Genomic DNA, 26,188 nt, shown 5'->3' with positions numbered 1-26,188 from the left:
TGTTGCCACGATACTCGCATGTATACTTAGGCCTACTGACTGATACTTACGAACTGTCGCTTAGATCGAAAAGCTTAGAAGCACGCCTATATTAAAGATGTACATTTCGGCTACTGAAAAAAGCCTACATCTAGGCCTAATTATGTAATTCGATTGGTGAGAACACGAGAATCACAAGAACAAACACACAATTTGTAAGCCTGTGATGCAATAAAACAATTCAACAGACCAAACTGTAGGGGGGATGATTTTATGCACCATATCCCCCATCTAAAATGAAGGGGGGGATGTATCCCACCCCTAGGATCTACGCCCCTGCCAAGCAAAGTTACCTAATATTTTTTACTATCACCATACAGTCTACCTAGGAAATTACGTAATATTGTTTACTTCTACCATCAGTTTATCTAGTAATGTTCCCTAATATTGTTTACTACCACCACGCAATTTGTTTAGGAATGTTCTCTAAGCTTGACTGATAGCACACAAAATGTGCTGGTACGCATGTGTTATACCTATTGTGATATACACATTTCACTAATATATGTGTGAATCACATAAAACATATTATGTCCACTTCTGTTTGGGAATCGTTGCTGTATTCTAATATTTTTTTTGAATTTATATTCAAGGTAATAAGGAATGAAAGTTTAGTTAAAAATTTACCACATGAATTTGTTACCTGAATAAAAGCATATTGGACGTTGTATATTAAATATTCCTATATGTTCCATTTACTATTTTTAGTTCGTATTGTTGCGCATTACAATTTAAAATAGCCTACAATCGGGTTAAATTGTAGTTTAGGTTTAGAAGTTAAATAAATGACAATATGTAACCAGTTTATGATTTTTGTTTTTTAATACAAATATATTTTGAGAAATAGACAATAATATAATTTTGAACAGTGGCTATAACAAATAATGATATCTATAGAAACATTTTGTAAAACTTACCAACAATATTGAATTTTCTTATCTTATCCGCAGTGGCGGCGTCAGGATAATTTCGTTTGGGAGGGAGAGGGGGGCTGAGGTAAACTGTGGAGGGGCTTCCCAAAATGCCATCTATATGAAGTATAGATGGTAAATTATAATGATGTAAATACCAAGGTACATTTCAGAAATAATCTGTTTATGAAAATATGCGTATATGTAAAAGAGGAAGCTCACCTAAATTCCACCCAAGGTAATACATAATAATAAAGAAAATCAAGATTAGCTTAGATTGAACATTTAATATACCATTAAGAGAAAAGCTACAAATAAAAAAAATATAACATAAAGATAGTTTACATAGCAGAAACGAATTATCCCATGTGAAGTTAATACACTCTGAGGAAAAGTAAGGTCACCATCAGGCTATCTTTCATCATGTTGTGTTTATAGTCAATATCACTTCAAAACAATGCGCCTGTTCTGGTGATTGACCACAAATGTGTTTATAACAGTATCAATATCGAGTTGTTTTGCCCTCCTGATATGACAGCAAGGTTGCTGGTGCGGTTGTTACCACTGCTGTTGCGCAAGTATGTCTTGAGAAGCTTCAGACACGAGAAACTTCTCTCATAGGCAGCTAAAGTGACAGGCAGGGTCACAGCGATGCGTACAAATTTGTGAAGATCCATGGAGACATCATTGTATGGCTCCAGCATGGCTGCAAGCTCTAATGGTGTGGATACTTCTGCCCCTTGTCTTTCTTCCTGGCAATTAGCTGGTTCAACTGGTGGACCTCCACTACGAGGTCATCCTCTGCCACACCATAGTTTGCTGCCATTCCTAAGAGTGCTTACTTGTCCAGAAATGTGGAGTGTTTGGGGTTCAATGCAGTTGCACCCATCAGAACACTGCAAGCTTCAGAGGAGAATCTTCTATTCAGCTCGTTGAGCATCCTGTCTATGATGGCATAGACAGGTGTGTCTCCTGGCATCTGGTGTTGGTGCATCTTTTTGGCCAATACTAGATGTGATTATGAATTCGTCCAGACAGTTCGCTGTCCACCTTGACGCACCGTCTCAGTGCGTATTCCCACTTTCTTACGTATATCCTCAGCAGACTCTTCCAAATCTTTCCATGCTGCTTCAGTTCTCATTTCTGAGAGACCAGAGATGACAGATTGTACTAGGTTCTTTGCATGGTGAATTCTATGACTGTGAGCTTTCCAGGTCCTGCTGCAGCAAAGCAGCCCTAAACCATGACACTTCCACCTCCACGTTTCACAGTTGGTATGAGGTTCTTTTCCTGGAATGCTGTATTTGGTTTACGCCAAACATGTCCTCTGTTCTGGTGTCCAAATAATTCAATTTTGGGCTCATCTGTCCAAAGAACATTATTCCAGAAGTCCTTGTCTACATTCTCTCTGGCAAACTTCAGTCTGGCCTTGAAGTTTCTCTTAGAGAGCAAAGGTTTCCTCCTTGCACACCTCCCATGCAAGTTACACTTGTGCAGTCTCTTTCTGATTGTAGAGGCATGCACTTTCACAGCAACAGTAGCCAGAGCCTGCTGTAGGTCCCGTGATGACATTTTAGGGTTTTTTGATACCTCTTGCAGTCTGCTCTCAGGGTGAACTTGCTTGGACGACCAGATCTGGGTATGTTGGCAGTTGTTTTGAAAGCCCTCCACTTGTTGACTATTTTACGGGCAGTGGAATGGCTGATTTCAAAATCTTTTGGGATCTTTTTAAATCCCATACCAGACTCATAAGCTGCTACAATTTTCTTTCTGAAGGCCTCAGACAGCTCTTTTGCTCTCACCATGGTGCTCACTCTCACTTCAACAGTCAGGAGCACACCAAACTAAATGTCTGAGTTTTAAATAGGGCAAGCCTCATTCAAAATGCTGAGTAACGATCTTCTAATCATGTGCACCTGGTGTGATACACCTGTGTGTGAGTTGAGCCATTTTAAGTGGGAATAAATGTGGGAGTGTCCTAACTTTTTCCTCAGTTAGAATATGCATTTTTGTAGAATTACATTTACAGAAGATCTTGAAAAGTCTTTTCTTCAGTTTTAATTGTTTAGTTATATTCCTATAATCTCTCAGTACTGTTAAAATTGAGATTAAATATCTATATATTCAAAAATGTTACAAAAATACACAGTTAGGGTGTCCTAACTTTTTCACACGACTGTAGTATATCAATTATAACAAACCAATGATACATATAAAAGAAAAATGTTGTAGGTCGAACCAGCAACACTGTAACTACATATATATATATATATACTATTACTGATACCACGTTTCGGGCAATGCCCTACTTCATGTATCACTAACGGAACAGTAAATTTATAAACGCAAATATTCTAAATCGAAGGTCGCGTGACAGTGTTACAAATTAACGTATATAATAATGCGTACGAACACATGAAAGAAAAGAAAATTATATAAACATATATATATATACGTGTACAAAGACGTGCGCGCGCGCACGTACACTCGTATGTGATTATACATGTATTATTGTTTTTGATAAAATGAATAAATGAATACATCTGCGTCATTTTTTGTATATATAAGTTAAGAGTATGCTATTTAACAAAATGACCGAAGTGACCAAGGTTCAGAATATGTCTGAAGTGAGGCTGTCATATAAAAACATCTCTTTATCATATACTGCGTTTCCTTGTATATTACCCACTTTTATTGATTTTCGATTTAACTACGTCATAGCCAACTCTCTGTGTGAAATATTTATCTTATTATAGTTTATTTTAGAATAAACCGCGAGAATAGAACCTAGAATTTTAGCATTGTAAGTTTGTAGACTTTGTTATACTAACGATACTATAAAAAGGATGAACTTTCCTTTCAGACGTATAGTGGGAATTATTATTGAAAGAGATAATTCTTACTTTTTTATCACTATGATTAATTAAAAGTTTCTCTGACTGAGGCAGCTATAAAGGCATATTTACAAAGAACGTTTATGTGTTTGTTTTTTAATTTCGCACAAGATTACACAACGCCTAGAGGGAAGGCAGTTAATCATCACCACCCACAGCCAGCTTTTGAACTACTCTTTTACCAACGAATAGTGAGACTGACTATAATATTATAAAAACCTCAAGGGTGAAAGGGAGAACATGTTTTATGCGACGGAGATTTGAACCCGCGAATTTGAGATTAGGAGTCGAGCATCTTAACCACCTGGCCATGCCGGACGTGTTTACAATCATTTAGAATTGTATGATGAATGATTGACAGATTTTTTTTTAGACTAGCTGTACATAAAGGGGAATCAAACCTCAGGAAACTTACTGCTGACCCACCGAGAGGGAGGGGAGAGGAAGATATCCGTGGTCGTAACTAGTAAATTGACGTTTTGTTTGTCTGAACTAGGTCTTCCTAATTGTTAGAGCATAAGCCACCGTTTGATTGCCCAACAGAATTTAAAACACAAGCGTTTATGTGTTAAAACATACATTTACCATCCTCGCTAAATATCCACAAGAATACTTTGTAAGCCATATTTTAACATGTTTCCATTTCATGAACCGAATCCTATGGCTTTGAATAAAACTTTTTTTTTCTTAAGTAATCGCTATCCCCAGTCTCATATTAAGAGGCTACAACTTTAATATTTGTTTCACTGGTGTTATATTTAAACTTATAACTTCCCTAGAAGAATGTGTGTTTTCTTATAGTAAGTACATGCCGGACTGTCTGCTGAGCCCACGGAGAGGATCGAACCTCTGATTTTAGCGTTGTAAATTCGTAGACTTACCGCTATACCATCGGGTACCCCGAGAAAAATCAAAAGAGCATTAATCATTATAACAATATTATATTTCTCTGAAGAAATTCTAATAACCAAAAACTAAGCCTTTTTCAGTCCTGTATTTATTATATTAGGCATATTAATATGTACAGTATGGGATACTTCCACATCGCAATATTTTACTGTATTTTGTTATAAAAAAGAAGTTACTTTAAAAGAATGAAATTCACCCTAAACTGTGAATATTCTGGTTTGTACAGATTAAAAATAGACTAAAATTCGCTGTTTTTTTGGTAAATTCAATTTAACTCCTATACGAGTTAAGAAAGCTACATAAATAATTACATCTCTACTTCCATGCTGTAGAATAAGAGCTGTGAAATTTAGAAAAACAGGATTAGATTCTCTTTCGTGAAGTTGGCTAGTTACATGAATAAAATAAGTCTTATTACAGAGAATATTATATATATTTTTAAAGTATCTGTTTTCAGGCACATTTATTCTGATGATAACTTGAAAACGAAGATAAATAAATTGGTGTAAGTCGCTGTGCATACAACTCAAACATTAATTTTCACTTTTACATCCCATTAGTTTCCAAAAAGAGCATTAGAGAGAGACAGAGACACAGAGCTTGACGTGTGAGGCATGGCATGGCCAGGTGGTTAAGGCACTAGACTCGTAACCTGAGAGTCGCGGTTTCGAATTCCCGTCACACCAAACATGCTTGCCTTTTCAGCCTGGGGGCGTTTTAATGTGACGGAAAAGAGTAGCCCAAGAGTTGGCGGTGGGTGGTGAGGACTAGCTGCCTTCCCTCTTGTCTTACACTGCTAAATTAGGGACAGCTAGCTCAGATAGCCCTCGTGTAGCTTTGCGCGAAATTCAAAACAAACAAACAAAGTTGACGTGTGAAACTAGTATTGTAATCACTTGAATACTGTGGATCAAAAGTTTATCGTTAGTTTTAATACTTATGTACACTATTATTAATACTTATGTACACTATTATTAATACTTATGTACACTATTATTAATACTTATGTACACTATTATTTATCATGTTTGTCGACTACTATTGAACTGTGCAAATTTAATTCGAGTTTATTTCGACTAGTAAACTGTGTAGTTTATAAGTATGAATAATTATTAATTTTTTGACAACAGTTCAAAAGTCTAAAACATAAAAAAGTAAAGACCTATTTTAATTTAAATGTAAATCAGTGGGAGACTGCCCCCCTCATTCTGTTGATTTTATAGGCACGAGCGTTGGAATAAAAAGAACAATAAAGCGTACGAATGTTAGTTGTCGTATGTTGATGAACATTTTATCTTGCAGCTAAGTTAAAACGGTTTCTTTTCTTCAATTATACTGTATTCTGACCATTGAATGTTTTAAACCACAGACTCTAGTTAATTTTTTGTTTTAATTTCGCACAAAACTACACGACGACTATTTGCGCTAACCGTTCCTAATTTAGCGACGTAAGACAAAAGGAAAGGCAGCTAGTCATCACCACTCACCACCAACTATTGTTTTTTTCTTTACCAACGAATAGTGGGATTAATCGTAATTTTATAACGCCCCTACGGCTGAAAGAGCGACCATGTTTGAGACTCTAGTTAAAATTATTTCGTACGGATTATCAGTAAACTGGGTAAATTTTCCCTTTACATAACCTATGATACATCTGGAGAAAACATCCATCTTTCGGAAATTTAAAAAATTATTAGTAGCAAATTATTACCAAAACTATTCGGGTTACATAACCATAACTATTGATTCTTTAAACTTACATCATAAAAATAACTGGTTATATAACCATAACTATTGATGCTTGAACTTTACTTCATAAAAGTATTTGATTATATTGCCATAATGATTTATCCTTTAGCTTTACATCATAAAAATATCTGATATTATTACCCTAACTATTGATCCTTCAGCTTACATCATAAAAATATCAGATTATATTACTGAAAATATTGACCCTTTAACTTTACATCATAAAAATAACTGGTTATATTACCCTAACTATTGATCTTTAACTTTACATCACAAAAATATATAGGTTATATTACCCTAATTTTTTATCCTTCAGCTGTACAGTATAAAAATATCAGATTATACAGGGTGTTCTGAAAGTCACTGTGCATTTATATACTTATTAACAGACATGTTTCAATATAGAATTTAGGAGGTATATTTGAATGACAATTATAAACAATGTTGAAAGTGACCCCCGTTGGCATCAATACAGGCCTGGATCCTTCTTATTTTGTTTCACCGCTATCAGTTGCTGGCTTGAAATAGACTGAATAAAATATATGATTACAAAACTGCACAGTGACTTTCCGAACATCCTGTATTACTGTAACTATTGACTCTTTAACTTTACATCATAAAAACTGGTTATATAACCCTATCTATTGATCATTTAACTTTACATCATAAAAATATATTGGTTATATTACCCTAATTTTTTATCCTTCAGATGCACATCATAAAACTATCTGCTTATATTATCATAACTATTGATCCTTTAACCTTACGTAATAAAAACTGGTTATATAACCCTAACTATTGATCCTTTAACATTACATTATAAAGATAACTGGTTTATAACCATAACTATTTATATATATAACCCTAACTATTGATCATTTAACATTACATTATAAAGATAACTGGTTTATAACCATAACTATTTATTCTTTAACTTTACATGATAAAAATAATTGGTTATATAACCCTAACTATTTATTCTTTAAACTTGTATTACAAAAATATATTGGTTATATTACCCTAACTATTGATCCTTTAACTTTACATCACAAAAATATATTGGTTATATTACTCTAACTATTGATGCTTTAACTTTACATCATAAAAAATATCTGATTATATTACCCTAACTATTGATCCTTTAACTTTACATCACAAAAAATATATTGGTTATATTACTCTAACTATTGATGCTTTAACTTTACATCATAAAAAATATCTGATTATATTACCCTAACTATTGATCCTTTAACTTTACATCATAAAAATATATTGGTTACCATAACTATTGATGCTTTAACTTTACATCATAAAAACTGGTTATATAACACTAACTATTGATCCTTTAACATTACATTATACTTATACAGATAACTGGTTTATAACCATAACTATTTATTCTTTAACTTTACGTCATAAAAATAGCTGGTTATATAACCCTAACTGTTTATTCTTTAAACTTACATTACAAAAATATCTAATTATATTACACTAACTATTGATCCTTTAACTTTACATCATAAAAATATATTGGTTATATTACCCTTACTATTGATCCTTTAATTTTACATCATAAAAATATATTGGTTATATTACCCTTACTATTGATCCTTTAACTTTTCATCTTAAAAATATATTGGTTATATTACCCTTACTATTGATCGTTTAACTTTTCATCATAAAAATATATTGGTTATATTACCCTTACTATTGATCCTTTAACTTTTCATCATAAAATATATTGGTTATATTACCCTTACTATTGATCCTTTAACTTTTCATCATAAAAATATATTGGTTATATTACCCTTACTATTGATCCTTTAACTTTTCATCATAAAAATATATTGGTTATATTACCCTTACTATTGATCCTTTAACTTTTCATCATAAAAATATATTGGTTATATTACCCTAATTTTTTATCCTTCAGCTGTACATCATACAAATATCCCAGGTTAAATTTAGCTAACAGCTGACCCATTAGATGCACATCATATCAGTGTTATAATGTTTAACTTTGTTTCTAAACAATGTCGGTATCTTGACATTACGTTCTTCTAGCTGTTGTTCGTCGAGTTACATGATGCAGTTAATCAAGGTCACTACAAGGAATATTAGAAGATACCTGTGTCTACCAATTTAAAATATCTTTCTGGTATATAGGGTATTCGAGTCAGTTTCTAAGGAAACGTATTTGTAACGTTAAACTGTATTAGAATGATAGAGCAGCGTGTTGTATTGCAGTAATTTGAACGAAAGGATTTCTGTACTATGAAGTATTTCATTATAAAGTGATAAGTAACGAACACACCTTTTCCTTTCAAATCAAACGTGTCAAACAAACACTGGTGCTATTTTTGTTTAAGAACAAAAAATATTTTCGTTATGATAATAGTTTACAAAACCAAGACAAAAACATCCCACGACATCTTTGAATAATTACAGAGTTAACATGACATTAAGGATTTCAAGTTGTTAATCCATTCTTTAACAGCAAAAAATCTTTAGGTACTAATTAAACAACACCTTAATAACAATACGTATTTCAATGTGCTGATCCCCTTCCTGACGACAATTAAGATTTAGAAGTGTTAAACAACACCTTAATAACAATACATATATCAATGTGCTGATTCCCTTCCTGACGACAATTAAGATTTAGAAGTGTTAAACAACACCTTAATAATAATACATATATCAATGTGCTGATTCCCTTCCTGACGACAATTAAGATTTAGAAGTGTTAAACAACACCTTGATGACAATACGTATCTGAATGTAGTAACTCCTTTTCTTCCTGAAAATAAATATTACATGGTGTTAATGAACTTTTTTTTTTAACAATAAAGATCTCCCATTTCCATCGATTACAAAATTAACATTAACTCCGCCCTCCATCTCGTTAAACCTTAGTTACTGTTGCTACGACGTTCAAAGTAATGAGAGGAAAGTGGCAGCCGGCAGAAGTACAAGCATCGACTTTGCTAATTTAATTAAAACAAAATGTTACGGCCTGCTTTTGGTAAAACATATGAAGATGTACACTGATTTGATTCCAAAAGATGAGGTGCTGTCTGTACCTGGTGTCTTCTAAACAAAACAACCCAAAGCCCTATGCTCAAGGTTCTGATTTTAGCACTATTGAAATTCCTTTTGAAACAGTTTGGTTTAAACTCTATTATTATTATATTCGTAAGCTGACAGTTTGAGATATATACATATTCAATGAATTTGTTTGTGAGGTATAAAGAAGTTTAATTTATTATATCTGTGTACATTATATATATATATATCCTACTGCAGGTTAATAACCTCACATTACTGTAAGGCATTCTTATCACTTACTGTCATAACACTAATTGTACATCACGCAACTTTAGAAAACCAAAAGCTACGATTTCTTTAACGTTGTTTGTTTGTAGTTAAGCGCAAAGCTACACAATGAGCTGTCTTTTATATGCTCACCGCGGGTATCGAAACCAGTTTTTAGCGTTGTAAATCCGTGGACGTACCGCTGTGCCACTGTGGGAGGGGCTTTTCTTAACGTTTTTCAACAAGGAATATCAGTGTATATAGCAGTGTTTAGAAAACACGAAAAAAAATGCTTTTTAATACGTAATGCTACAGTTTTTGCCTTTCTCAATGACTGCGTCTGTTTGTTTTGAAATTCGCGCAAAGGTACACGAGGACTGCATGTGCTAGCCGTCCTTAATTTAGCAGTGTCGTCACCACCCACCGCCAATTCTAGGGCTATTCTTTGCCCCACGGCTGAAAGGGCGTGTATGTTTGGTGTGATGGGGATTCCCGTGACTCCCAGATTGCGAATCTAGCGCCCTAATTACCTAGCCACATTGGGCCAACTGCGTCAAATGGTTGGTTATAGAAAATAATAAGTGTACAAAAATAAAAATACATAAACAGGAGTTATGTTACAATAGAGTACAACAATAAAAATACATAAACAGGAGTTGTGTTGCAATAGAGTACAACAATAAAAATACATAAACAGGAGTTGTGTTGAAATATAGTACAATAATAAAAATACATAAAGAGGAGTTGTGTTGCAATAGAGTACAACAATAAAAATACATAAACAGAAGTCGTGTCACAATAGAGTACAAAAATAAAAATACATAAACAGGAGTTGTGTTACAATACTGTAAAAACTACACAATTGTCTGTCTTCACTGTGCCCACAGGGGTACCGAAACCTGGTTTATAGCGTTGTAGGTCCGCATATATACAACTGTGCTGCTGGAGAGAGGATACCATTAATATCTAGACCACAGCATTCAGCCAACACTCCAAGTTATTAAAAATTAAAAAAGTTGTTGTCTGAAAAGGGCTCCTGTAGTCCTTCGAAAGAATCCAAAATTAAACAACCACCAAGGCACCACTGAATGTTATTGGCAATTTAGGTAATTATTTTCTTATTTAAACTTTCGCTTTGTACTGTATAATTTCGCGTGCCTTCACGTTTTTTCTGTATTTTTAACTTTGAATTTCAATTTTTTTTCACTGTAATATTAAAGATTTGCCCAAATTGTTAATCTTCTTGTGGTAAGTTAACGGGTTTACAAAGCTAAACTTCACGAGGACACAACAGTGTACTAATGTGGCTTTGCTTTAAAACAAACTATTCCCATGTTATGATCATCATAGTGTCTACTGGTGAAAACTCCAGAAATCTTAACTTATCAGTAGTTATTTTAATTACTTTTACCACTAAAATCGACAATTATTAAAAACATAACTGTAGTCGACCAAGTCCATTTTTTAGTCTTAATTAATCTCGTTAGAATGATTAGTTGTGCCGATTGTAACGCAATCTTGATTCTATAATTTTATTTTTTAAGATTAAAGTACGTAGTTGTTTATTATATAGGTGTTTATGGCTAACCTTAACTTTCTAATATGGCCGAACCTTACGAAGAAATATTACAATTACTGCTTAAAGTATAAAGATATAAGTCAAATTAAAAATATTTTGAAGACTTGCCACGTTGTTATAGCGTATGTCTCAAAGTTTGGTCCTGCTCTACCTGACGACTGTGCATCTTGACAACTGTCCTTGCTGCAGTGTGGTTTCTACTGCAAACTATTTGCACGACCGTCCTCACAAATCAGTCTAATCTTTGACAACGATGGTTTTCCAGTGTCTATTTCAGCAATCTGACCACAAAATAATCCATAAGTACTGTGCCCAGCGACTTGACCAGTATGTCTCGTGGAATAGCATGAATACCCGTTTTATTCCCTAGCTGCTTTAGGAAGCAACTTTTGGACACGTGTCTGTTTGCCGCACGAGAACTTTTTTGGGTATGTTGCATATTTTGCCATGAACACAAGGACAAGTTTTGTCACTAACCTTTGTGTCTGTGTATTCTCACTTCTTGCAAAAGCCGCTCTTTGCTTACCACTGCTGGGGCGTGATTTCTCAAAGGTCTCTTTATGGATACTCCTATTACTCCAAATTAATTTATATTTGTTTCTTTTCTTATGTCGATAAACATAATGGATATCTCAGTCTTGGAAATTACAAATCTTCGATTTCAAAATATCTTTATAATCTCAGTATATGATGTCAAATGCTGTTATGTACCCTTTCTGAAAGCGATCCACTTTCGGTAGGATCACCCTACCTCAGAAACAGTATCAAAATACGGTTCTTATACATGTTGTTCCAAGTAGTTGTAATATAACGTTTTCAATTTATTGCGGTCAACACTGGGATGTGCCTAACTTATGACCCAGTACATTCTAATATCAAAGGTTTTAGTTTTATTGTCTGTTTATAACGCTCTGTACTTGACGTGTGAGGCCTGGCATGGTCAGGTGGTTAAAGCACTCAACACGTAACCTGAGAGTTGCGGTTTCGAATTCCCGTCACATCAAACATGCTTGCCCTTTCAGCCGTGTGGGTGTAATAATGGTACGATCAATCTCACTATTCGTTGGTAAAAGAGTAGCCCAAGAGTTGGCGGTGGGTGGTGATGACTAGCTGCCTTCCCTCTAGTCTTACACTGCTAAATTAGGGACGGCTAGCGCAGATAGCCCTCCAGTAGCTTTGTGCGAAATAAAAAAAACAAAAAACGCTTCTGGTCTGTATAGTTAGTTTTTATTATAATTCTCCTTTTTACAGCGAGGTAGTAGCACCGAATAATCTAAACTTATCAAAACTTTAGTGTTTTACATCAGTGTAATTTAAAAATATATAATTGATAAGATAACCTCAAATCGGTTAGCTTTCATAAATAAATTTTGATAAACTCGATTATTTTAAATGGTAAAAGAAGTTGACGTTAGAGGGCGATAGTTATGAATCTGGCATTTCTTACCTGGAAACATCTTGTGCAAGAAGTAACATATGAAACATTATTAATTCTTTCAGTCTGTCAACAGGGGTCACTATTTAGATGTATCTGATCCAAAGGCAGACTCAAGTAGCAAGATAATGCACGTGGCACGTGTTGTAATAGTGTAGAGAGAAGATTTAATAATTAGCCACTGCCAGGAGCTTCAAACCACTATAATGTTATGTGCTTGTATAGTACATGTATGTATATTACATCAACTTACTACACTTGTGTTGTTAACTAAAAAACTACGTAGTTATCTGGTACTCTTATGAATACGGTCATCTTGTAACAAACAATATACATGTTTAGTGCCATAACAAATATAAATTATGTCCCGTGATGTTTTACTGGACATACAACAAAAAAGGTTCAGTTGAATTGTTAGTTTATTCTATTTACTATCAGAAACCTGAACTGGACATACAAAATATAATTAAAATGCTATTAGTATATCGTATTCAGGTGGTAGGGAGCAAGACTTGTAATCTTAGGGTCGCGGGATCGGATATCTGTCACATCAAATATACTCACCCTTTCAGCCGTGAAGGCGTTATAATGCTACGATTAGTTCCAGTATTCGTTGGTAAAAGAGTATCCCAAGGGTTGGTGGTAGGTGACGAGGACTAGTGTAGTGTTACACTACTAATATAGGGACAGCTATCACAAATAGGCCCTGAAGTTTTGCGCGAAATTCAAACAAACGTATCATATTACTGATTGGTAAAAATACAAAAATTTTAGACATATAAAAATTGTTATATCTTTAAGAGATTGCTAAGAAGAATGCCATAATGGAAATTCAAGTTCGATATGTGTTAACAGCTATATTTATCTACACAGTTTCCATCAACTACATTTATTAACATTTCAAGGCCCGGCACGGCCAGCTGGGTTGAGGCGTTCGACTCGTAATCTAAGGGTCGCTGGGTTCGAATCCCGGTCGCACCAAACATGCTCGCCCTTTCAGCCGTTGGGGCGTTGTAAGGTTACAGTCAATCCCACTATTCGTTGGTAAAAGAGTAGCCCAAGAGTTGGCGGTGGGTAGTGATGACTATCTGCCTTCCCTCTAGTCTTACACTGCTAAATTAAGGACGGCTAGCGCAGATAGCTCTCGAGTAGCTTTGCGCGAAATTCAAGAAACAAACAATTAACGTTTTAGGACAATCTAACAGATGGCGCTAATAAAGGTAGGTATTATTTTAGTTACGTCCAGTTTCATTATCACATTCGTTTGAATTTTCATTGTTTAAATAGTTATTTTACAGCCTTCCTCAACTGCATTTATTAACGTTTTAAGACAATCCAATAGATAGCGCTACTACAGGGTAGCTGTCATTTTAAAGTTACGCTCAGTTTCATTTTCCCATTCGTTTGAATTTTTGTTTAAATAATTATTGTTTTGTGAAAAAAAAATCTGGCATGTGTTACAACACCTTAAATTTCTTTCATTGAATTTTTTGAAAAAATTCGTTTTATTTACATAATAGATAATACGATACGCCCCAAATTACTAATACATTTCAACTAGAATGAAATTGTATGTGAAAAGGAAACATAAACACATCGTAGTAAGGATAAACATTATCGTTTTATGATTGTTAATAACAGAACTAGTGAATCTTACTGGTAAAAGACTAATCTTTCAGTAGCAGGGGTGCGGGCCCGGCATGGCCAAGCGTGTTAGGGCGAGGGTCGCGGGTTCGCATCCTCGTCGCGCCAAACATGCTCGCCCTTTCAGCCGTGGGGGCGTTATAATGTTATGGTCAATCCCACTATTCGTTGGTAAAAGGGTAGCCCAAGAGTTGGCGGTGGGTGGTGATGACTAGCTGCCTTCCCTTTAGTCTTACACTGCTAAATTAGGGACGGCTAGCACAGGTAGCCCTCGAGTAGCTTTGTGCGAAATTCAAAAAACAAACAAACAAAAAACAAGCAGGGGTGCGCGGTCCCCCAACTTTCAACCTGTCTCAAAAAAATTGCAAAATAATTAGAAATATTACTCTCAGGAAAAGTAGATTGAATAGAATTTGATACATAGCCCCAAAACTTTCAGGGCACTAAAGTTAGCCTTGGACACTGAGGACGCTTATGACGCAAATTTCCTCACTTCGTTTAGCCACGCCCCTTCCCCCTCATGAATGTTTGCGGACTTATAATGTCGGTTTCGACATTCGTGGTGGGCAGATCATAGATAGCTCGTTGTGTAGCTTTGTGTTTAATTAAAAACAACAACAGCTTAGTTAAATGCACCTTAGACCCCCACTTTTAATTTGCCCGCTATACATCCTGCGAAGTTTGAATTTGAAATAGCATCAAGAAAGTTTACGTCTGTGACCGTTAATATATTAAATGTACAGTAGGTAAATTAGAATAAAAATAAAGTTAAGACGAAAAGGCAACAGTCCCAGCTAACAGCAAATTCGTTTACCTTTGTTGTTGAAGTGTTCTTCCCTCAACCATCTCAAACCCAATGAGTTCAAATATCTGGAGCTTATTTTATTTCTAGTTTGTTTCATGAAGATGCTTTAGGTAAAGAAAAGCGTTTGAAATTTATTATATTTCAATTTAACTCTGTGAACTTTGTCGATGTGTGTGTGTTCTCTTATAGCAAAGCCGCACCGAGCTATCTGCTGTGTCCACCGATGGGAATCGAACCCATGTTTTTAGCGTTATAAATCCATAAACTTAACGCTGTACCAGCGGGGGAAATTTTGTCCGTGAAACCGAACCAGATGCGAGTAGAATCTCAAGAATGTATATCATCATAGAAACGATGATGGGTGTATGTGTTTGTGTGTTTTTTAATTGCAAAGCCACATCGGGCTCTCTGCTGAGCCAACCGAGGGGAATCGAACCCCTAATTTTAGCGTTGTAAATCCATAGACATACCGCTGTACTAGCGGGGGGCAGAAACGATAGTCAAATCCCACCTTTCAATCAGACAAGAATAGTTCATAACTTGACGTTGGGTGTTGTTGATTAGCTGTGTTATTTCTAGTCTATCAGTTCAAAATTAGCTTCTGTTGTACACATAAGACCATAAATATAGTTCTGCGTGACACTCTGAAAGGGTAAAATAAAAGTCATAAATCGCTACGTAATTAGAAGGATATAATTAACAATCACGCAGCGTTACAAGCTAGTTGTATTTCAACCACAAGCTTCCCATTTTCAACCGCGGCATGACGGCTCACAGAATGGTTCTGAGTTTTCTAAAATTTTTTTATTGTTATGTATTTTGTTTCTTTCTCAGGTACATACTTTTAGTTCATAGCTCCGTCATCTCTTGACCGATTTAATATTTAATTACAGTTTTGGACTCAAGAGGTCAAATCCTTTCCATTGATGTATTTGATCACGCCCAAAGTCTCATAGATTAATTTACTCTAATCCTGCCCAAAAGTATTTCAACGTGAAACTAGGCTAGTAAGGATACTGATGAGTAATAAAATGAGAATCTGGTATACGCTCGGCTCACGCTTGGGCCATTATAACAATATAAATATAAATATAACCAATAAAAATGAGATTTTATTGATTAAGCTAGGCTTAACATGCCTCAAAGAATTTCAAGTCCTGCGCCTATTGAAGATTCCCTGCTGTTTTAGAAAGATCAGTAAACAAATGATACAGAATTATTCGATAAAAAACATAATGTTAAAGATTATTTTTCCAGTTTCCTGATGAGCCAGCTATCAGTTTAAGGAGTAACAACACTGAAATCCAAGGTTTTATTCCCCACGGAGGATAGATCGTAGGAAGTCTATTTTGTCACGTTAAGCTAAGAAAAATTTCTTAAAACTCAATTCATTTAATTTTTTATTCTGTATTTTTGTGTGTGTCGTATTTTGGTTAAAATGTTTACAAGATATCACTTAACATACTTAACTTAAAGAGGCTTAAAATGAACATTCATATTAAGTCAAAGTACAACTTTCCTTGATGCGACTTACAACACCAGATTTTCCTTGAAAGCATGCCCTTGATGAATCAAGGTAGTGTTGTTATTTTTTGAGTGTATATAGGGCCTGCCTATCCAAGGTCGTTACAACACTATATATAACAAGGCTCAAAGAGGAAAAATTTTACCAGCGGACCTTGAATGAAATTACTTTAAAATTCGCTCTCAAAACTGCGCTATCTAATCAAGCATCGTCACCAGTTTCTTAGAAATTAAATAGACGAACTTGTAAACAGTTAAAAAACAAACGTACGCTGATCAATTCTCTACCCAAAATCTGAACATGGGATGGCTAAGAATATGTTTCTTGTTGCTTTGTTTTACTGAACTGTTCTCAGTACATAGTGGTAAGACGTTTATTTATATTCTTTAGGCCTACCAGTCTTTGCATTGTTATAATTATTGTGTGTGTGTGTTGTGTTGATTTGATTTTTGTGCAACGACCATTCGAGGTCTGTGGGTTATAGCTGTCCCTTATTTTGGAATGACACACCCACCCACTGCCAACTTCTGTGCAACTGTAGCTGAATAGTGAGGTTTGATCGTCACTCTTTTAACGCACCCACGGTTCCAAAGTGTGGATTTGGTTTTGGCAGTAACAGTTGTACCCAGTGGTGAAGGAAAATGTCCAGATGATAACAGTAAGGTCACTGCTACTGATTGTCAGTCTATTTAACAAGCAGTTTTTCAAGACGACATGACAGCGAGGTTATAATTAACCATTTTAAAACAAGAAGTATAAAAGGTGACTGAACACTTTTGTAAACTAGCTTTGAATTAATTAAGCTTGTTGTGAATTACACGAATAACTGTGAGTTTATTTATCCACGAAGAAATTAGAGCAAAACTAGTATTATTAACGGTTTCTAAGAATAGTTGTGGCCATTTATATATAAGAAATACGTTGCATAAAGCGTATTACAGTGAGTTGAATTGGACAGTTAATCGTACTAGTTTTGAGCGAAGGAATGCGTTCTTACGGACCTAGTTACAACAACAATTACTACAAATAGAGGGCCAAGTGGTTAGAATAAATATGAAGGTACATGGTTCGTAACACGCTTTGCACGAAGGCACCTAAAGTGCGCTATAAGAGTAGCAGTTAAATTTCACCTTTTTGTTTGTGTATTAGTTGATGCACAGAGAGCTACACAATAACTATCTGTGTTGTGCCCTATCGAAACCATATTTCTAACGCTATATGCAGTCAGATTTACAGCTCTAAGCCATCAGCGGGCCATGAGTTGGTTAGACAAAAGTAGTCCAAGAGTTAAGTATCATTAATTTGTTTGGTTTGTTTTGAATTTCGCGCAAAGGTACTCGAAGGCTATCTGCGCTAGCCGTTCTTAATTTAGCAGTGTAAAACTAGAGGGAAGGCAACTAGTAATCACAGCCAACTCTTGAGCTTCTCTTTTACCAACGAATAGTGGGATTGACCCTCACATTATAACGCCCCCACGGCTGAAAGGGCGAGCATGTTTGGCGCGACGTGGATTAGAACCCGCGACCCTCAGATTACGAGTCGAGAGCCTTAACCACCGGGCCATGATATAAAAAGGAGGGCGCTATTAGTGTTTCCGACTTCTCTGCGTGAGTGTATTATTAAAACGAGATATAATATGCAAATCATATGGATTAGCTCTATTTATCTGTAATGTCTTTAATTATTTGAGTTTAAGGTTAAGCTAAAATCATGCTCTTTGGTTAAAAAACTTATCTGGTTAAATTTTAGAAATTGCGGATTTGACTAATTTAATATGTAAGTATCCATGCTAGATGTCGCTCTAATGCAAGGTGAAAGTTGAAAATATAAGGAAATTAATATTATAGGAGGTGTTTTACAATACCTTTTGGGGAATATCCAATAACCAATCAAGAAAGTTGGACTATTTGCGGTACAAGCAAACAAAAAGACAGATTACAAACTCAACAGTATAGTTTTTGTTTATAAGTTGTGTGCAGTAAAGAGAAATTACTTACATACAGAAATTGATTATTGTTTACTTTCAGTGTCAAGTATTATGGAAGTAAGGGGTCGCTTGAAGCGCAGTATTTCGGACTTAGGTTCTGTTGTTAAAACGATATCTGGTCTTAATCCGCTGATGTTAATTTTCTACGGAAACTGGTGCGGTTTGGGTGGAGCTGGGAAACCCGTGGATTCAATAGATGAGTAAGTGTATTTTGTATTGTTTATCTTTGATCAAAAGAGAAGAGTATGAGAGATTAAACAGTATACAAATTTGTTACATTACGCTGACTGATGTTATCACATACTTGTTTAGGTTCCAAGTTTACCTCGTGAGATTCAAACTGTTTTTATGAGTTTCGAATAATGGAGTTTTGTTTTTGCACTTAAAATTTTCACTCAAAGATCAAATAGTGTAAACGGTATATTATCAGTGCCGGCTCAAGGCTACTGTTCAAAAGGAGGTGGGCGACATTTAAAACTCCAGCTTCCAAAATAGGCCTCACTATTGTTTGAACTATAACACTGCAAAATAACCTCTAATTCAGAATTAACTGCCACATTTTGTAACCAAGTCACTAGAAATCACTTAAGGAAACTCACTTTTAATTGTTCACATCCTTAAAAACACTAAATAATCACAGAATCATTAAACGTGTATCAATTCTTGATCATCAGACCCTTGTGTGTAGTGTTTTCTTAGAATAATTTTTGGGTTGTTCTTAAAACTTAGAGCCTTATGGTGGAACAGCGGTAAGTTTATAAGTTTACAACGTCAAGATCTGGTGTTCCATTCCTCACGGTGGACATGGCAAATAGTCCAATGTGTATTTGTTATAACAAACAACCAATTAAAACCGAGTTTCTGATTGGCTTCATCAACGGTGCGAGAGGTCTCAAATATCTTGTTCAACTCGGTAAATATGTTCGGTTCCTCTCGGGTGTTTCCGTCACAGAAGAGAGAAATTGTAAACGTATCAAATGAACCAAAAAGCACAAGTATTTCGTGTTTCACATCACGGATGTCACCTCGATAGACAATATCGAACGGAACAGGAAGTTTTTTATTGTTTTCCCATAAACATTTTCACTCTCAAAACAGAGACAATACAAGTTTTAATATGAAAAAAAAATTGAAACTGCGTTTGTTCAAAACCTTTGTGAAGACATGGCTTTTTACAACGCTATAAACCGGGTTTCGATACCCATCACACTTAGCTTTGTACTTAACTTCAAACAAACAGACATGAACCTTTTTTTCTTCCTTCCCCGACGAAAATGGCCCGACGTGGCCAGGTATTTAGGGCGCTTGACTAGTAATCTAAAGGCCGCGGTTTCGAATCTCCGTCCCACTAGACATGCTCGGCCTTTTAGCTCTGGAAGCGTTATAAGGCTTAGGTCAAGCCCACTATTCGTTGCTAAATGAGTAGCCCAAAAGTTGGCGGTGGGTGGTGTTAACTAATTGCTTTCCCTCTAGTCTTTCGTTGCTTAATTATGGACAGATAGCCCTTGTGTAGTTTTGTCCCTAACTTTAAATAAACAAACAGACAGACAAATATGACCTCAACGACGACCTACCACTGCATGTTATACTTATAAACTCCATTTTCAGTTAGGATAATTTATTAATAATTATTATTTGTCGTTTTTTTCCTTTAGCACTGTGGTCACTTGGCCTGCTACGAGACCAGGAAAGGTTTAATAACTTGTTGGTACATTAATTTAAGACAATAATGATCAATAACATACACTAAAAGTATGTGGACAACCCTCCTAATTAGTGGATACGGCTATTTCAGTCACATTCATTGCTAACATGTGCAAAAAATCAACCATACAGCCGTGCAATCTCCATTGACAAAACTGGCAGTAGAATGGGTCGTACTGAAGAGCTCAGTGACTTTCAATGTGGCACTGTCATAGGATGCTACCTTTACAACAAGTCAGTTCGTCAAATATCTGCTCTGCTAGATCTGCCCCGGTCAACTTTAAGTACTGTTATTGTAAATTGGAAACCTCTAGGAGCAATAACAGCTCAGCCACGAAGCGGTAGGCCACACAAGCTCACAGAAAGGGACCGTAGAGTCCTGAAGCGCGTATAAATCGTCTGTTTACAGTTGCAACACTCACTACCGAGTTCCAAACTGCCTATGGAAGCAACGTCAGCACAAAAACTTATTCATCAGGAGCTTCATGAAATAGGTTTCCATGGCTGAGCAGCCGCACACTATGCGCAATGCTAAGCGTTGGCTGGAGTGGTGTAAAGCACACCGCCATTGGACTCTGGAGCAGTGGAAACGTGTTCTCTGGAGTGATAAATCACGTTTCAATATCTGACGGACAAATCTGGGTTTGGCAGATGCGAGGAAAACGCTACCTGCTTTAATGCATAATGCTAACTGCAGTTTTGTGGAGGAGGAATAATGGTCTGGGGCTGTTTCTCGTGGTTTGGGTGAGGCTCTTTAATTCCAATGAAGGGAAATCTTAATGCTACAGCATACAATAACATAATTTTGTGGCAACAGTTTGGAGAAGGCCCTTTTTTGTTTCAGCATGATAATGCCCCCCGTGCACAAAGTGAGCTCCATAAAGATATGGTTTGCTGAGGTTGGTGGGGAAGAACTTGACTTACCTGCACAGAGCTCTGACCTCAACTCCATCGAACACATTTGGGATGAATTGAAACGCCAACTGCAAACCACGCCTTCTCGCCCGACCTCACTGACGCTCGTGTGGCTGAATAGGGGCGAATCCCCATAGCTATGTTTCAAAACCTAGTGAAAAGCCTTATCAGAAGAGTGAAGGCTGTTATAGCAGCAAAGAGGGACCAACTTCATATTAATGCCCATGGTTTTGGAATGAGATGTTCAACAAGCACATATGGGTGTGATGGTCGGGTGTTCACATACTTTTAGCCATGTATTGTATATCAAGTAAATAATACAGTGTTAAGTAATCTTTGTGTTGTAACATAAATAAATTTAATAAAAAAGTTGCCGTTCACCGTTTAAGCCCAGTTCACACCATAGCAGTTTCTGTCAAGCGATTTAACAATATAAATAGCATTTGAACAATGGCCATGTGTGGTCCCCCTCCCTGTGGGATAGTGGTGAGTCTAAGGAAATCAACACTAAATTCCGGGATTCGATTCACGTGGTGGACAAAGCAGATAGCTCAGTGTGGCTTTGCTCTGAAACAAACACACTGTCATGCGTGTGTGAAATTCCTGTCGTTCTGAAGAGCTCTGGGATTATACGAAAGGCCTCGTCGGCTTTAAGATAGCGTGTTATAGTACAGTTTTCTCTACTTTCATTCATAAGTCCTTAGAATTATTAATAGAATCTTCTCTTGTTGACGGTGTGGGCAGTTGACCTGTCCCGGGATAAAAACACAACAACAAGATTGTTGGTTCGTCATTTCTTCTGAGTGATGAGTACAGTTAATTCAAAGTAAATAATATTAATAATAAAACGGTTTAATATTAAAATAAGTAAATAATTGGATGTTCATAAATATCACAAGAAACATTCTTATGCGTAATAACATAAACAGATTTAATAAAAATTACACCACTTAACCAACTTCATCTAGTTTACACTGAAATGGTTCGAGTAAGTTTGTTTTTAGTATATGTTAAGTTGAATAGACGAAATGAAGAAATATGTTAAGTGCAACTGGCTATCATTCTTGACCAAATAACCTACTTCTTTAAGGAATCTATGTATGCACTCGAAGTTTGTAAGTCACGATTTACTTGTAAATCTAATGCATGCACTATTATTGTATTTGAATAACTGATTTTTGGGGTGTGATTATAGAAACAACACATGCATACTTGAACCCATAAGCTTACACCAAATACGATACAATCCGATAATGAATCAATGTGTTGACATTCAATAGTTCACTTATCTTATGACACTTGAACTTCTGAAATATGTTTTGAGAAATCCCCTTCAAAACCATTTAAAAGTCTTGTTTTGTTTGCATTATTGAAAAACTTTCACTATTTCAAACATGAAGAAACATTTAGCTGGAAGATCATCATTAGGCCTGCGTCCAGGCTTCGTTTGGAAACACTAAAAGGCTTTTCGAGAAGGTTTGTTTGTTTTTGAAATTCGCACAAAGCTACTTGAGGGCTATCTGTGCTAGCCGTCCCTAATTTAGTAGTGTAAGACTAGAGGGAAGGCAGCTAGTCATCACCATCCACCGCCAACTCTTGGGCTACTCTTTTACCAACGAATAGTGGGATTGACCATCACATTATAACGCCCACACTGCTGAAAGGGCGAGCATGTTTGGCGCGACGGGGATGCGAACCCGCGACCCTCAGATTACGAGTCGCACGCCTCGCACGCTTGGCCATGCCGGGCCTTTTCAAGAAGGAAGTTCGCTGTAACGTCAAGAGAAGAGTAGTTTATTTTTTAACAAAGCGTAACAGACAGTAATATTGAAATCTGCTAAAAATACATCTAAATTAAGTTTTCGAATTCTTGCTAACAAATAAAGCGATTATTATAACACACGTTTAGCTGTTTATTATGGTTTATGGAAGAACAAATTTCATCTTTTCTCTTCGGAGCAGGCTTAAATAATTTTTATTTTATTTTTAATATGTCCCTCACTCGTGGTAACCATTGTTAGGTCTGTTAATATAACTTTAGTTGTTTCTTTATTCAGGTGTTGTATGCGTCACGACTTGTGTTACGACAGGGCAAACGACAAATCTTGTAAAAACTACCACAACAAAGGACCGTACGTTCTTAAATATGATTGGAACATTACAAGCTCAGGGAAACCTAAGTGTGGTAAGTTCGTTTTTTCTTCCACCATCAAGTAATTGATATTGTTCCAAAGCTAAATTTATCCATATACAGCTCGATATTACTTAAAATTATGGAATATATATCTTTTATATAATAAAAAGTTATAGTACACCACAAGAGGGCGTCAGAGAATTAAAAAAACAACAACACCAGTTTCAACGTTTAATAGGTAATGCCTGTGATTTGAACTGAGATTTATTACAATATTAAACCCCATTTTCCAGTAGCATATCAAGACACTGTCCCACTAGTTACTGACAAAAGGCCTGGCATGGCCTAGCGCGTTAAGGCGTGCGCTTCGTAATCTGCGGGTTCGCGCCCGAGTCGCGCCAAACATGTTCGCCCTCCCAGCCGTGGGGGCGTTATAATGTGACGGTCAATACCACTATTCGTTAGTAAAAAGAGTAGCCCAAGAGTTGGCGGTGAGTGGTGATGACTAAATGTAATCTTTAGTATATTAATACTAAATTAGGGACAGGTATCCCTCGTGTAGCTTTGTGCTTAATTTTAAACAAATAAATAAATCAGCATGTATTCAAAAATCACATGGGGGATACTTCGTGTCTTTAAGTAACCTGAAGCACTGTGCGAAATAGGTCGTATATAATAATGAGCAAAGACATTTTATGGTTATGATTGATTGATTGTTTGTTTTGAATTTCGCACAAAGCTACTCGAGGGCTATCTACGCTAGCCGTCCCTAATTTAGCAGTGTAAGACCTGAGGGAAGGCAGCTAGTCATCACCACCCACCGCCAACTCTTGGGCTACTCTTTTACCAACGAATAGTGGGATTGACTGTCACATTATAACGTCCCCACGGCTGAAAGGGCGAGCATGTTTGGCGCGACGGGGATGCGAACCCGCGACCCTCAGATTACGAGTCGCACGCCTTAACACGCTTGGCCATGCCAGGCCGCTTATGATTGAACTTAAACATCGTATAGTTAAAAGGACAGTGAAAAAGTTGATTCTTTGGCATCTATATCTTACGTGTTATTAGAAGCTGGACTAGTTAAGAAAGTAAAAGTAGAATATTTGGTCTTTTTTTGTCTCAGGGGTAAGGCTATGGACGTGTAACGCTAAAAATCGAGTTTCGATATCTATGGTGGGCACATTGTGTAGCTTTTTGCTTAACAAGAAGTTGTCAACATTGTTTAATTTGTTTTTAATTTCGCGTAAAGCTACAAGAGGATTATCTGCGCGAGCCGTCCTTAATTTAGCAATGTAAGGCTGTGTAAAGCAACTAGTCATCACCACCCACTCTCGGGTTATTTTTTTACCAGTTAAAAGTGAAATTGTCTGTAACATAATAATGCCCCCACGGCTCAAAGGGCGAGCATGTTTGGTGTTACGGGGATTCGAACCTCTGACCTTCAGATTGAGAGTCGAGCGCCCTAACCACCTGGCCAAACATTGTTTCATAACTACATTTTTTTACCAATTAATAAATTTTGTATTGTTATTTTTCAGGGAAAACCAGTAACAGCTGTGTTGATAAAGTGTGCACGTGTGATGTCCAGCTAGCAATGTGCCTGAACGAACACAAAAAGTCCTACGACGCAACTTACTCTACAAAACGTCTCGAATAACCGTAACCGACTTTAATCCTCTAGTAGTTAAGTTTAGTATTCAGATATTTAAAGATGGCTCGCATTTGTTTTTAATACGATAAATAAAAAACGTATTACTTTAATTAGGATGCAGTTAACTGAATAAAATATTTTTTTCATTTTTTAAAGGATTTTTCATTTCACTGTAAATAAACAATTCACTTTAAAACCATTGTTCATTTTTCTGCTTAAAAGTATGAATTGCTTGTTGGCATAGATGAGTAAACCTTTCATCTTCGAATAAAATAAATGTTATAACTCTTCTTACTGACAACTCGCGCCATCTGTTAACACACTTTAACAGCATTTTGCCAACTCAAAACGCACAGTGTTGTGTGCGATAGTTTAAGAATGTAAAAATCATTCTAAGAACCTAAGGGTGAAACTAGAGAAAAATATATAACAATATGTGAACCCTGCTATATATGCTACATCGAGTGTCGATGAGGCCTTTAGGATGAAACCAGAGCTCCTCAGACCAGTTTGGATATGACGGGCACACCAGTAGTTGAGACGCTTATGTTCAAATTGGATGAACAAATCTGTTATAATGTGAATTAGATTACATTGGAGAAGCGTGAGGTATGTACGTGCATTATCTTAAACAGTCCAATAAAAATACAGTTCTAATATACATTGCCTTCATGTAATAACTTCAAATAGTCTCAAGACATTAGGCTTAACATTACATATAATGTCCACCTCAAATGAACAGCCATAAATGACTTCCAGAACATTTGTGTGTATGTTTCCCTAACAAATATAGCAATGTGAGATGATCCGAAGAAGGTCTGTATATAGTTAGAGAAGTGAGTAATTTACCACGCTTGTGTGTGTTTAATGGATTTATCGTTGCATATCTGCATATATCACGTCTTGCATAGAAGACAAAATCCCCTTAGTGGTAAGAATACATCAAATTACTTCTGGATGAGCATTTCCTTTTTAACATTACGATTTCA

The 26,188-nt window shown here is 36.0% G+C and overlaps 1 protein-coding gene across 2 annotated transcripts; it reads left to right on the top strand.

The window, feature by feature from the left end:
- The first annotated feature begins 16,933 nt into the window (after positions 1–16,933).
- Positions 16,934–25,354, top strand: LOC143244438 (phospholipase A2 Scol/Pla-like). 2 transcript variants are annotated; one of them, XM_076489083.1, is made up of 4 exons: positions 16,934–17,169; positions 18,833–18,992; positions 23,469–23,596; positions 25,087–25,354. In XM_076489083.1, exons 1-4 carry the CDS (start codon positions 17,106–17,108, stop codon positions 25,203–25,205), a joined length of 471 nt encoding a protein of 156 aa, XP_076345198.1. In that variant the 5' UTR covers positions 16,934–17,105; the 3' UTR covers positions 25,206–25,354. The 2 variants fall into 2 exon arrangements, with proteins under 2 accessions (XP_076345198.1, XP_076345200.1); XM_076489085.1 differs by lacking the exon at positions 16,934–17,169 and adding an exon at positions 17,214–17,567.
- The last annotated feature ends 834 nt before the right edge of the window (positions 25,355–26,188 follow it).

The sequence above is a fragment of the Tachypleus tridentatus genome, chromosome 2 (assembly GCF_004210375.1).
Source record: "Tachypleus tridentatus isolate NWPU-2018 chromosome 2, ASM421037v1, whole genome shotgun sequence".
NCBI lineage: Eukaryota > Metazoa > Arthropoda > Merostomata > Xiphosura > Limulidae > Tachypleus > Tachypleus tridentatus.
The sequence above is the reverse complement of the archived record's forward strand: the minus strand, read 5'-3'. Positions and strand labels throughout refer to the sequence as shown.

What these genes read in the sequence shown, in the direction of transcription:
- LOC143244438 (XM_076489083.1), top strand. Translation starts at nt 17,106, where the DNA reads ATGGGATGGCTAAGAATATGTTTCTTGTTGCTTTGTTTTACTGAACTG. An exon ending in ACTGTTCTCAGTACATAGTG is followed by an intron (nt 17,170 to 18,832) that starts GTAAGACGTTTA and finishes GTTTACTTTCAG; the next exon opens with TGTCAAGTATTATGGAAGTA. An exon ending in CCCGTGGATTCAATAGATGA is followed by an intron (nt 18,993 to 23,468) that starts GTAAGTGTATTT and finishes TTCTTTATTCAG; the next exon opens with GTGTTGTATGCGTCACGACT.